Source organism: Pristis pectinata, chromosome 2 (genome assembly GCF_009764475.1).
Source record: "Pristis pectinata isolate sPriPec2 chromosome 2, sPriPec2.1.pri, whole genome shotgun sequence".
NCBI classification, from domain to species: Eukaryota; Metazoa; Chordata; class Chondrichthyes; order Rhinopristiformes; family Pristidae; genus Pristis; species Pristis pectinata.
The window spans coordinates 136,003,721-136,017,469 of record NC_067406.1 but is presented as its reverse complement, the minus strand read 5'-3'; the positions used below and the strand labels follow the sequence as shown (position 1 = coordinate 136,017,469).

The 13,749-nt window shown below is 45.6% G+C and overlaps 1 protein-coding gene across 9 annotated transcripts in view; it reads left to right on the top strand.

The window, feature by feature from the left end:
- fam13a (family with sequence similarity 13 member A) overlaps nt 1–13,749 on the top strand; it is a 252,848-nt gene that overhangs the window by 186,410 nt on the left and 52,689 nt on the right. For all 9 annotated transcript variants that reach the window (XM_052009895.1, XM_052009890.1, XM_052009901.1 and 6 more), the window contains 3 exons: nt 7,038–7,079; nt 9,304–9,483; nt 10,961–11,162. In XM_052009895.1, the coding sequence (XP_051865855.1) occupies nt 7,038–7,079; nt 9,304–9,483; nt 10,961–11,162 (424 nt within the window). The remainder of the gene's footprint in view (nt 1–7,037; nt 7,080–9,303; nt 9,484–10,960; nt 11,163–13,749) is intronic.

Genomic DNA, 13,749 nt, shown 5'->3' with positions numbered 1-13,749 from the left:
GGTAACAAGAGGCTGCAGATGATGGGATCTGATAGGAGAGAAAGGTGGAGCATGGAACCAAATAAGGGAGGTGGGGAGGGCAGACGGGAACAGTGGGGGGAGGGGACCCAGTGGGGGTAGTGTGTGGGTGTGGGGGCAGATGGAGAGGGTGGAGGGGGGGAAAGAAACAGGGCGATGGGGGGCTGGGGTGAGTGCAGGAAGAACTGCGTAGACCAGGAGGGGAGAGAAACAGGACGGAGGGGGAGCAGGTTGCCTGAACTTGGAGACTTCAACGTTCAGGCCGTTGAGTTGTAGGCTACCCAGGCAGAATATGAGGTGCTGTTCCCCTAGTTTGCATTTGGCCTCACCCAGGCAGTGGAGCTGACTAGAGACACAAGAGACTGCAGATGCTGGGTTCTGGAGCAACAAACAATCTGCTGGAGGAACTCAGCAGGTCAGGCAGCATCGGGGGGTGGCAGGGGAAGGAATTGTTGATGTTTCAGGTTGAGCTAAATGGGAGAAAGAAATGGAAGGGTATGATTGGTAGGATTATTAATGTAGATGCAATGTTGGGCTGAATGGCTAACTTTGCTCTCCAAATGCCCCCAGTCTTTGGCGCCCTGCCTCCACCACCCTTCGAGGAAGGGAGCCTTTGGATGTCACAAGGCAGAGGTAAATAGAAACTTGATAAGGAAGGAAGTGAAAGGTGACCAGGGTGGGAGGGCATGTGGAGCTGAGGTTACAACCAGGTAAACGGTGATCTTCTTAAACAGCGGAGCGGGCTTGAGAGGATATTTCCTATTCTGTTCCTGATTTGTATATTCTTGCTATTTCTCCTTCGAGTTCACCAAGCTGAGTTTAAAATCTGTGTCCAACTCCTCCTGTTACAAGCAGCACATCTCAGTCAGATGTTCCCTACGTAACAACCATGCACGGACTTCCGAGACAGTTCGTGGGCTGTGATGGTCTTTGAGTTAACCTGAGGACACGGCCAGCTCTACGTAAATGCACATCCCCCGTTATATTAAATCTGGCAACAGCTCAGCCCAGCCGGGGCCTGGTGGCGTTTATGTTCCACGCAAGCCTTACCTTGCAGGCACGGGTAGTGTAGCGGTTAGCATAACGCTATTACAGCTACGGCGGCAGTGACCTGGGTTCAATTCCCGCTGCTGTCTGTAAGGTGTTTGTACGTTCTCCCCGTGTCTGCGTGGGTTTCCTCCAGGTGCTCTGGTTTCCTCCCACATTCCAAAGACGTACGGATTAGATAAGATACGATTTCTTTATTAGTCACATACATCGAAACACACAGTGAAATGCATCTTTTTTGCGTTGAGTGTTCTGGGGGCAGCCTGCAAGTCTCGCCACGCTTCCAGTGCCAACATAGCATGCCTACAACTTCCTAACCCCTACAGCTTTGGAATGTGGGCATGCTATGTTGGGGCCGGAAGGATGGCGACACTTGTGGGCTGCCCACAGAACACTCTACGCAAAAAAAATACATTTCACTGTGTGTTTTGATGTACAGTACATGTGACTAATAAAGATATCTCACCTTGTCCAAGTATTGGTTTATTATTGTCACTTGTACCGAGGTACAGTGAAAAACTTGTCTTACAAACTGGTCGTACAGGTCAATTCATTACACAGTGCAGTTACATTGAGTCAGTACAGAGTGCATTGATGTAGTACAGGTAAAAACAATAACAGTACAGAGTAAAGTGTCACAGCTACAGAGAAAGTGAAGTGCAATAAGGTGCAAGGTCACAACAAGGTAGATCGTGAGATCATAGTCCATCTCATTGTATAAGGGAACTGTTCAGTAGTCTTATCACAGTGGGGTAGAAGCTGTCCTTTCTTTACCCGGGGTCCCCTGAAATGCTGCTCTATCATTCACTGCTACCCCTACATATGGCAGTGAGTTCTACATTCCCATCGCTGTCTGGGTAAAGAAAATGTATTTAAGAACTAGGAGCCTCCCGAAATGTTTGCCCTGCTGTGACTGGTAGGGTGATCATACTGAAAGGGAGCATTTTGTAGGCAAAAGATTAGGCTGCATCACTTGAATTACTTGCATTCCATAGACCAAAAGACTCCTTAATCGGTAATTATTTCCTTGTAAATCACTTATTGTTTCTGAAGAATGCATTCTGGTATTAATTTGCAGAAGTATTGACAGCATCAAAGCCACTTGATCTTCATCCTTCATTCCGCCCTCTCGTGATTGCACATAATCATGTTACCAACAACACTACTGTGGTTTTATTCCACATGATGCCTATTTGTTTTCCATGCATCAAAAGAAAATAATTCCATTGTTAAAGATTAGAATTGTCCACTGCAGGAGCTCCACCCCGCCCTTGGTTTCCTCATGTATAGAGTAAAACAGCACAGCAACAGGCCCTTTGGCCCAACTCGTCCATGCCAACCAAGAGGCCCACCTGAGCTAGTCCCGTTTGCCCACACTTATCCCATATCCCTCTAAACCTTTCCTATCCATGTGCTTATCCAAATATGTTTTACACGCTGCTATTGTACCTGCCTCAACCACTTCCCCTGGCAGCCTGTTCCATATACGCACCACCCTCTGCGTAAAGAATTTGCCCCTCGGGTCCCTTTTCAATCTTTCCCCTCTCACCTTAAACCTATGCTCTCTAGTTTTTGGTTCCCTTTCCCTGGGGTGGGGGGGGGGGGGGGAGGGGAAGACTGTTTATCTATGCCCCTCATGATTTTATACACCTCTAGAAGATCACCCCCTCAGTCTCCTACACTCCAAGGAATAAAGTTCTAGCTTGCCCAAGCTCTCCGTAAAACTCCGGCCCTCAAATCCTGGCAACATTCTCTTAAATGCATATATCTCCATCTGCTGTGTAGTTTCTTCACAAATGTATCACGGCATGGTGTAAGTGCATTAAAAGAGGCACTGGTTTATTGGAAGTCAGAGCCCTTAACCTATATATTCATTGAGTCTGCAACCTCCTGCTGCAGTTGGTACCATTAGATTGTTTCAAAGCAGAAACATCACATGATTCTCCTGTCTCTGACAATCACAGTTAAGTTCACATACAGATGCATATGCCCATGCGTATAGAAACACTTCAGCTCCAAGTAAACTCTTCAGGTTGTTATCTTTCACCCCAAGCTCTCTCATTTCTCTCAGTCTTAGTGGTCCTCACACTTGGAGCATGGCTCCCACTGGCACTTTTCTAGTGAGCTGAACCAGAGGCTGTTCTAGCTGCAGGCTCCAATCCAGTTGTACCCGCACACACCTAAAGTCAGGGGTGAGCTCACAGACCTGATGTCAGGTTATCTGGAGTTTGCAGTGAAATCCCCAGAGACTCAGTAAATTCCATAACAACCAGGAAATGAACACTCCAAATCTGCAGATGCTAGAAACCAGAAATAAGCAGAGAGTGCAGGAAACACTCAGCATTTGTGGAAAGAGATGCAGTTAACATTTCAGCTCTGGGATCCTTCATCAGAACAGTTCCAGACATGAAATGTTAACTGTTTCTCTTTCCACAGACACTGCTTGACCTGCTAAGTGTTTCCAGAATGTTCTGTTTTTATTCCATAAAAACCAGAAAGTCTGGCTCAAATTTGGATCGTTTCCAAGGTGCACCCATTGACAACACAGAATCAATCAGTTTCTGCTCCTGTTTGTTATGGAGACATAAAGTTGTACAGCATCGAAACAGACCCTTCAGCCCATCATACCCGTGGCAACCCTTTTGCTCATCTACACTAATCCCATTTGCCCGCATTAGAACCCTATCCTCTATACCTTGTCTATTTAAGTGCCTCTTAAATATAGCAATTGTATCTGATTCCTCCACCTCCTCTGGCAGCATGTTCCAGATATCAATCACTCTCTGTGGGGGAAAAAGACCCTTGCCCCCAAGGTCCACTTTAAATCTCCTACTTCTCCCCTTAAAAGTCTGCCCACTTATTTTTGACCGTAGTGTAGTGGTTAGCATAACACTATTACAACGCCAGTGACCCGGGTTCAATTCCGGCCGCTGTCTGTAAGGAGTTTGTACGTTCTCCCCGTGTCTGCATGGGTTTCCTCCAGGTGCTCCGGTTTCCTCCCACATTCCAAAGGCGTACGTGTTAGGAAGTTGTGGGCATGCTATGTTGACGCCAGAAGCGTGGTGACACTTGCAGGCTGCCCCCAGAACACTCTACGCAAAGAGATGTATTTCACTGTGTGAAAAGATGCATTTCACAGTTATCTTATGAGAGAAAGATTTTGACTATCTACACTATCTGTGCCTCTCATACAGCTCTATCAGGTCACACCTCAGCCTCCTTCGCTCCAGGGAAAACAAGCCCAGCCATTCCAATCTCTCCCCATAACTAATGTCCTCCAATCCAGGCAACATCTTGGTGAATCTCCTCTACACTCTCTCCAGCACAATCACGTCCTTCCTACAGTGTAGAGACCAGAAATGCACAAAATACTCCTAAATGTAGTCTAACCATTGTTTAGTAAAGTTGCAACCTAACGTCCCACCTCTTGTATTCTATGACCTATGAAGGCAAGCACGCCATATGCTTTCTTCACCACCCTGTCCACCTATGTTGTCATTTTCAGGGAACTATGGACTTGAACCCCTGTTATTCAACATTTCTTAGTGCCCTACTATTTACTATATTAGTCCTTCCCTTACTTCACTTTCCAAAATGCATCACCTCTCACTAATCAGGATTAAATTCCATCTGCAAATGCTCTACCCAACTTTCCAACTAATCTATGTCGTGCCGTAGCCTTCGACAAACTTCCTCGCTGTCCACAACACCAACTTGATGTCATCCGCAAGCTTACTAATCATTCCTCCTACCCAGTAGTGTAGCAGTTAGCGTAATGCTTTACAGCGCTAGCGACCCAGGTTCAAATCCAGCCACTGTCTCCCTGTTTCTGCGTGGCTTTTCTCCGGGTGCTCCGGTTTCCTCCCACATTCCAAAGACTTACGGGTTAGGAAGCTGTGGGCATGCTATGTTGGCGCCGGAAGTGTGCCGACACTTGCAGGCTGCCCCCAGAACACTCTACGCAAAAAGATGCATTTCACTGTGTGTTTTGATGTACATGTGACTAATAAAGATCTTATATTCACACCAAAGTTGTTAAAATATATCACAAAGGTCCCAGCACCGATCCCTGTTGTCTACTAGTCTTGGACTTCCAATCAGAAAAATATCCTTCCACCACTACCCCCTGCCTAATTTTATTTCCCCCCCCAACTCCTGTCCATCACCCACCCACCAATATCTCATTCACATTAACATGATACCTGTCCTTCATCCTCATATAATAAGCAGGAAGGGTGAGAGTAACTAAGAAGCAGGTTGGTTGTTTCAACAATGACCTTTGCCTGAGCAGTTGGCAATGAGTTGTGCTGACAGAAACTAACCTCTGCCCAGTGGGAAACTGCTGGGTTGTGAGTAACAGTGGGTTGGGCCAGACACGTGTATATTCTGACAGCTTGTTTTATTTATAGAAGGCAAAAGGTAAAATATTGTTCCACCTCTCTTAATCTCATTTTAATTTGACAGTGATGATGCAGCAGGAAGTGTGACAAGAGCCAGCAGCTCACCCAATGTGAGCAACAAATGACCATCTTCATCTTACGAAGTGTTTAGGAAAGGAAACCAAAAAATACTGGAAATACGCAGTGGGTCAGGCAGCATCTGTGGAGAGAGAAATTCAGAGCTTGTATTTCATGCAGCTGAATTTTCATTGTATCTTTTTGTCTGATGAAAGGTTGTTGATCTGAAACGTAAACTTTTTTTCTTTCCACACATGCTGTATCACCTGAATATTGGTATTATTGCCACTTGTACCGAGGTACAGTGAAAAACTTGTCTTGCATACCGATCATACAGGTCAATTCATTACACAGTGCATTGAGGTAGTACAGGTAAAAACAATATCAGAACAGAGTGGTGTCTGAGCTACAGAGGAAGTGCAGTGCAGGTAGACAATAAGTTACAAGGTCACAACAAGGTAGATTGTGAGGTCAAGAGTCCATCTCATTGGATGAGGGAACCGTTCAATAATCTTATCACAGTGGGATAGAAGCTGTCCTTGAGCCTGGTGGTATGTGCCCTCAGGCTACTGTATCTTCTGCCTGATGGGAGAGGAGAGAAGAGAGAATGACCCGGGTGGTGGGGTCTTTGGTTATGCTGGCTGCTACACCAAGGCAGCGAGAGGTATCGACAGAATCCATGGAGAGGAGGCTGGTTTCCATGATGCGCTGGGCTGTGTCCACAACTCTCTGCCGTTTCTTGCAGTCCTGGGCAGAGCAGTTGCCATACCAAGCCGTGATGCATCCAAATAGGATGCTTTCTATAGTGCATCGATAAAAGTTGGTGAGTGTCACAGGGGACATGCCAAATTTCTTTAGCCTCCTGAGGAAGTAGAGGCACTGGTGAGCTTTCTTGGCCATGGTGTCTATGTGATTGGACCAGGACAGGCTATTGGCAATGTTCACTCCTAGGAACTTGAAGCTCTCAACCTATTTCCTGCATTTTCTGTTTTTGTTTTGGGTTTTCAGTATCTACAGCTTTTTGATTTTCAAAGGAAAAGTAAGACTTGTGTTTCAATAACTCCCTGAAATATTCCAGGCACCCGTCAGTCCAGGGTGTACGTTTGGACTGTTGTAATGTAGGAAATGTAGTGGCCAGTATGTGCACACAAAGATCTCAACCAGCATTGTGATAACGACTGAATAATCTGTTTAAGCATCGTTATTTTAAGGGATAACTGTTGGTCAAGAAACTGGGAGAATGTCACTGTTTTTGGTTTTTATATAGTTCCTTGGGATCACATCCAAAAGACACAGCCTCTGACAGTATGGCACTCCCTATATATTGCTTTGGAGTGTCAGCGTAGACCTTTGTGGTGTAGTCCTTGGGTGAGACTTGAACCCACAACCTTCTGATTTGGAACTGGGGCAAGGTGACCTCTTGCCTCTGGAATTACCATGACCAGTTTGTCTTTACTCTCTCTCTTTCCTTCCTGATGCTCCACTGATCTAATTTGCACACCTTTGTTATTACAGCACCCATGTGTCTCCAATCAACAACACTTCATCAGCCGGGGAGTAAGTGGATGATTCCTTGTTTTTTTTTAAGTGATGGAATTGGTATTCCCAGTGGATAGGAGGTTGAAGTGGGCACAGGTGCCGCCGGCAAACGATCTGGGCAACTGGATTCATTGGAGAGCTCTTTCAAATAGCTGGCTTAACCCCAATGGGCCGACTGGTCTACTTCTCAGCCCTGGGATTCTTTGACAAGGTGCCCAAACACCCTCCTCTCTGACTTTCCCAACCTTGAGCTGATTCACCTGCTCTACCCTTATTTTCAGTGGTGCTGAATTATTTGAGCAAAGAGCTAGCACTGAAACAATGGACCAAATGTCTTCTGCCTAGTCTGTTAGCCTCTACCAGTGACACCAAATCAGCCATGTCTCCCCTCCCAATTGCACTGCCATTCCATGACTGTTAATGAGCTGACAGTTCTTGTACGAAACAGCTGTATTCTAAAGGTTCCCCAGGCTCTGTGTTTGATTGAGCCATGTGTCCTGGGAAGTTTGCAGTTTCACCTTGTTGTGGGTCAAAACTGAAACCTTCCCCGACCGTGTTGAGTGCATTGTGTTCCATTCTGGTTGCCTCATTATAGAAAGGATGTGGAAGCTTTAGAGAGGGTGCAGAGGAGATTTACCAGGATGCTGCCTGGATTGGAGAGTATGTCTTATGAGGATAGGTTGAGCGAGCTAGGGCTTTTCTCTTTGGAGAGAAGGAGGATGAGAGGTGACTTGATAGAGGTGTACAAGATGATAGGAGGCATAATCGAGTGGACAGTCAGAGACTTTTTCCCAGGGCGACAATGGCTAACACGAGGGGACATAATTTTAAGGTGATTAGAGAAAGGTATAAGGGGGATGTGAGGGGTAAGTTTTTTTACACAGAGTGGTGGGTGTGTGGAACGCACTGCCGGCAGAGGTTGTGGGGGCAGATACATTAGGGACATTTAAGAGACTCTTAGATATCCACATGAATGATAGACAAATAGGGGGCTATGTAGGAGAGAAGGGTTAGATAGATCTTAGAGCAGGATAAAATGTCAGCCCAACATTATGGGCCGAAGAGCCTGTACTGTGCTGTTGTGTTCTATGTTCTAAATTAGTGTCAGTCCAACCGGGTCAGCAATAGGCAGACTGCCTTCGATAGGAAATACAGTGGCTCCTTCTCCTAAAACCTGAGTGTCAGTCCAAGTCTCCTGAAGCCTGTTCGTGAGTTGAAGGCACAATGGTGCCTGGCGATGTGCTTTGTCGTCAAACTCCACACCTCTATGTAATATTATTGACGTTAGGAATGCAAGGCCAGATTCTTGAACTCAGCCAGTCACCTCTCTGAGAGGGTATGGTTGTGCTCTGAGATTATCGTGTAAGCATTCCTTGCTGACAAGAGGCTATCTCTCAACTGCAGATTAACTCTTGGGAGGCTAAAGTACATCACGGGGAGGGGTTTATAACTGGAACAGAAAGAAGCAAGTAGGTCACGGCATTGCTTCAACCTCGGTGTCCTGGAGAGGGAAAGTTGTAGCTGCCCCATTGTGCCCACTCTTCCCACCCCCAAACTTCCCATCTGCTGTGGCTCTGTAACAGGAAGCTAGAAGCAAGGCTGAGACAGATGTCAGGTCAAAGTTCACAAGGCTGCTGCCGTTATCATTAGAAGAGCAGTTGCTCTCCAACTGCCCTGGTGTCAACCCTCCTATCTGATGTCTTGACGCTAGGTTGGCTTGTATCCTTTAACACCAGTTGCACTGGGTTTATCTTAACTTCTGCAAAGCAACTTACCCTGCCTTTGCTGAAAAAGAGGTCTGTTACCCAACTGGGAGTTACTCATAACCAGTAAATATTTCAGGCATTTGGTTTTGTTATATGTATGTATGTGAACATACTGTATGTGGTTCTGTGCATGCGGGAGTGTACATGATTCTATGCTTGTAGATTATGCGTGCAAATGAATGCATTTGTAAGTGAATGCACCCATTATATTTTTCATGGCTAAATTAGTGCACTTGCTCGTGTGTTTGCATGAACGTGTTGCATGTATGTATAGTATGAATGCTTCAAATGTATTTGCCTGCGTATATATAATGGGTGAGTGTTTTAAAAAAAAATTAGTTTGTGTTGAAGTACAGGCTTGTGCATTGAAGGTATCTTTTTGGGTGATGAGGGAACGTAAAGTGATTGAAATCATGATTGGAATTTTATAAGAGGATGTTCTGACTGCAGCTCAGCAGCTGTGTGTGTGTCTGCAGCTTTATAGAGAGGACCATCCGGTCAGCTGTAGAACAGCATCTCTTCGACACCCATGGCAGCGGAGGTCAAAGCTCGGAGGAATCTGAATCAGGGACGTCATTATTGAGTGCAACGGGCTGTGCGAGACAAAGGAGGAGACATCTGAGGGAGCAGGATGAACCTTGGAGAAGCAGAGAAACGTATGGCTATTTTAAATCTACCAATATATTCGAAGGAGGGCTTTTCAAACCATTTGAAATAATGATAAATTATGATAGAATCCTGAATGTAAATACTCTACATGCAATAAGCTTTATGTGTTTATGTTATATGCACATGTATGTAATATATTCTGTGCATGTTATCCACATATTTCTATATGATGTCTACATAAATCAACAATTGATAATTTAATGAACAGGGCTGATTTGATACCGGCTGTTCTCTGTATATTTAGAGCAGAAGTAACCGTCAGTATAAACTGATATTCTCCAGAGACCCAGTTTTATTTTCACTAATTATTAAATGCAGGGCCCAGCAACTCCCTCAAAAACCCACCCTGCTTTCCCCTCCTCTCCCTCCCAGCCTCCCCTTAAGTTCCATGCAGATTGACTCTAACCAAGACGCTGTGCATCTGCTGTGTAACCTCCTCTTTTCCCAATACTCCACTGGTTGCTTTGATTTATTTTTCAGCCTGTGCTGTAGGTTTGCTGATGTGTATCTGAACCCCTGCTCCTCCATAGTCCCCAATCTCTGACCAGTAACGAAAATGTCCCTCCATTTTTATCTCCAATCCAAAAGTGGGTGACCTTGCACTTCCCCACATTGCTCCAGTTTAGTCCACTCACTTCGTCAATCACTGTCCACTTTGTAACTTCCTGCTCCCGTCCACACACTTGTATCTCCCAACTTAGTGATTATGCTTCAAAAGGCCGGGAGGTGTTTGAGATACATAAGTGGATGCTCTTGGATTGTACTTGGGAATTTCTGAGGTGAGTGAATAGAATTTGTGGGTGACTTCCCTCATCTCTGTCTGCTGGAGACTTACTGCAGTCACCTCAACAACGTTCCATCATAGTGACACAGCCAATAAGGGGAGGTTTAGCTGCTGGTAGGGCAAGCACGGTAGTGTAGCAGTTAGCATAACGCTATTACAGCGCCAGCGGCCCAGATTCAATTCCGGCTGCTGTCTGTAAGCAGTTTGTACGTTCTCCCCGTGTCTACGTGGGTTTCCTCCGGGTGCTCCGGTTTCCTCCCATATTCCAAAGATATACAGGTTAGGAGCTGTGGGCATGTTATGTCGGCGCTGGAAGAGTGGCGACACTTGCGGGCTGCCCCCAGCACGTTCTCAGTAATGCAAAAAGGCGCATTTCACTGTGTATTTCGATGTACATGTGACTAATAAATAAATATCTTATATCTAAGATTTAAGATATCTTTATTAGTCACGTGTACATCGAAACACACAGTGAAATGCATCTTTTGCATTGAGTGTTCTGGGAGCAGCCCGCAGTGTCGCCATTATTACTGTAAAATGCCCCAGTTTGTTTGAAACACCTTGCTGGAGACATAATGGGCAGCAAAGCAGACTGTTGCTTCGGTAGCTCCGATCCCCTTCTAGTTGCACTGGTTCATGAGATGCCTTTGTAGTTTGTTCAAACCTGCCTTGCTCCACAGGGATGACATCAACAAGGAGAATATTCCTTCTGCGTTCAGCTGTAATGAGGAGAACCGATTGGGGCTTGTGGAACCTGCACAGCCCGGTGACAAAAAGCTAAAGGAAACAAACGGCAGCTACATCGAGGAAGGCATGAAACCAAAGAGGCAGAAATCAAGTTGCAGACTCTCCGAGCTCAACAAAAACCAGGATTCTCCAATGGTACGTTCCACCTCACTGCCTCCCCCCACCCAACCCCCCCCCCAACCCCACTGCCCGTCTTCCTGGATAGCACAGTTCTGAAATTTCTCAGAGGGGCTGCAACGTTCCCAGTTTTTGGCTGTTGTGATGTAGAAGAGGACCATTCAGCCCATCAGGTCTGTGCTGGCTCTCAGAGTATCCCCATCAATCCCATTCTGCCACTTCCTTGTAACCTATTGCATGCTCATCAAATCCATTCCCGCGCCCCCCCACCCCCCAAATTCTGCTGGGGGTTACTTGCAGTAATCAATTAACTTACCAACCAGCCTGTCTTTGGGATATGGAGAGGGAAACCAGAGCACCCAGGGTAACTCAAGAGGAGCAGAAATGGGACTTCTGAGGCTTCTCTGGAGCGACGGAGGCTGAGGGGTGATCTGTTGGAAGTGTATAAAACTATGAGTGGCATAGATAGGGTGGATAAGCAATATCTTTTTTCCACTATTGAGTGATCCAATACCAGAGGGCATGCATTTAAGGTGAGAGGAGGTAGATTCAGAACATATGTGAGGGTTAAGTTTTTTTACTCAAAGTAGTGAATGCCTGGAATGCATTGCCTGATAGGGTGATGGAGGCAAATTCATTGGAGGCTTTTAAGAGAGCACATGAATGAGAGGAAAATGGAGGGATATTAGCATCCTGTAGGTAGGAGGGATTAGCTATGTCGGCGCAACTTTGTGGGCCAAAGGGCCTGTTACTATGTTCTGTGTAGAAGTAAGCATAAGTGTGGGATACATGTTGTACTGCCTTTCCAAAGTTCAGTTCCACTAGGGTTAGGATGGGGTTAGGGTCAGGCAGGCAGCCTATCAAGCAGCTTGTAATCCAAAGCATAATTCTGTTTTACAGCAGTGTAGCGGTTAGCGTAACGCTATTACAGCACCAGCGACCCAGGTTCAATTCTGCCGCTGTCTGTAAGGAGTTTGTATGTTCTCCCCGTGTCTGCATGGGTTTCCTCCGTGTGCTCCGGTTTCCTCCCACATTCCAAAGACGTACGTGTTAGGAGCTGTGGGCATGCTATGTTGGTGCTGGAAGAGTGGCGACACTTGCGGGCTGCCCTCAGCACATTCTAAGTAACACAAAATATGCATTTCACTGTGTGTTTTGGTATACATGTGACTAATAAATAAATATTTCTAGGAGAGTGCAGTGTGCTAGTCAGGTAGGAGATCTTTCATAAGATAAAGCCTTTGAGGCAAACTCCTTTCTGAAGGTTTTTGATGAAACATTAATGCCCTTTGTGGTGTAAGAGTGGACTGTTGGTTCCATAAGTGCTTTCTCATGTTTAATACATGTATTATTTTGCTGTGTCTTCTCAGAGGAGAGAATTGACAGTACAGACATCTGGTTATTAACCCAGTCCCTTCTCATTTCAGGCTACTAACAGTTTGCTCCCCACCACCAACACGCATTAAGCCATCACACCCTCCATCTTCTGCAGATTTCAGCAAAGCAAATGAGTAAACAGTTAAATTTTCACACTGTGAAAATGCCTGAATCGTAAACTTCTGCATACTCGGCTTGCTAGCGGAGCAATCATTTGGCTGTACTTAATTTCAGGCCATTAATAGCTGTACCTACAGCAGGCTCAATTTGACATGATAGTTCAGAGCATTAACTCCCACTGGGTCAGCAGTAAGAGACAACAGTCTGTAAACTCAACTGCATAGTGTCCGCTCTTCAAGTACTAGCCATTGTTGCTCGTCCTTTTAAGATACTCTGTAAAGCTGAACTCCTTTTGCTCATCTTTTTTACTTGTTGTCAGGACATGGGTGTTACTACCAACACTGACATATAATATCCATCCCCAATTGCCCCTGAACTGAGGAGGTGGGGCAAAGTCAATCACATTATAGGGTCTGGAGTCACCTATTGGCCAGGCTGTGTAAAGTCGGCAGATTTCCTCTCCTGAAGGACATTTGTCATTTGTCGGCTCTTGGACTGTATTTATCGGAGTATAGAAGAATGAGAGGGGACCTCATAGAAACATTTCGAATGTTGAAAGGATTGGACAGAGTAGATGTGGCTAAGTTGTTTCCCTCGATGGGTGAGCCCAGGACGAGGGCACAGTCTTAGAATTAGAGGATACCCATTTAAAACAGAGATGAGGAGAAATTTCTTTAGCCAGAGGGTCGTGGATTTATGGAATTCATTGCCACATACAGCTGCGGAGGCCCGATCATTGGGGGTGTTTAAGGAAGAGATTGATGGGTATCTAATTAGTCAGGGTGTCAAGGGATATGGGGAAAAGGCCGGGAATTGGGGCCAGATGGGAGAATAGTTTAGCTCAAGGTGTAGTGGCAGAGCAGACTCGATGGGCCAAATGGCCTGCTTTGTCTTGTGATCTTATGACATTAAGGAAGCAGACTGATTTTTTTACAACTATCTGATAGTTTCATGCTTGCTGTTATCAAGATTGGCTTTTATAAAATTCAGGATTTGCTTGTTTCCTTGAATTTAAATTTCACAGATGGCAATTCAAGTTCTTGTCTCTGATCAATGGTCCAGAGGTTTAGAAGCTAGTCCAGTAACTTAACCTTTGCCACCAGAGCAT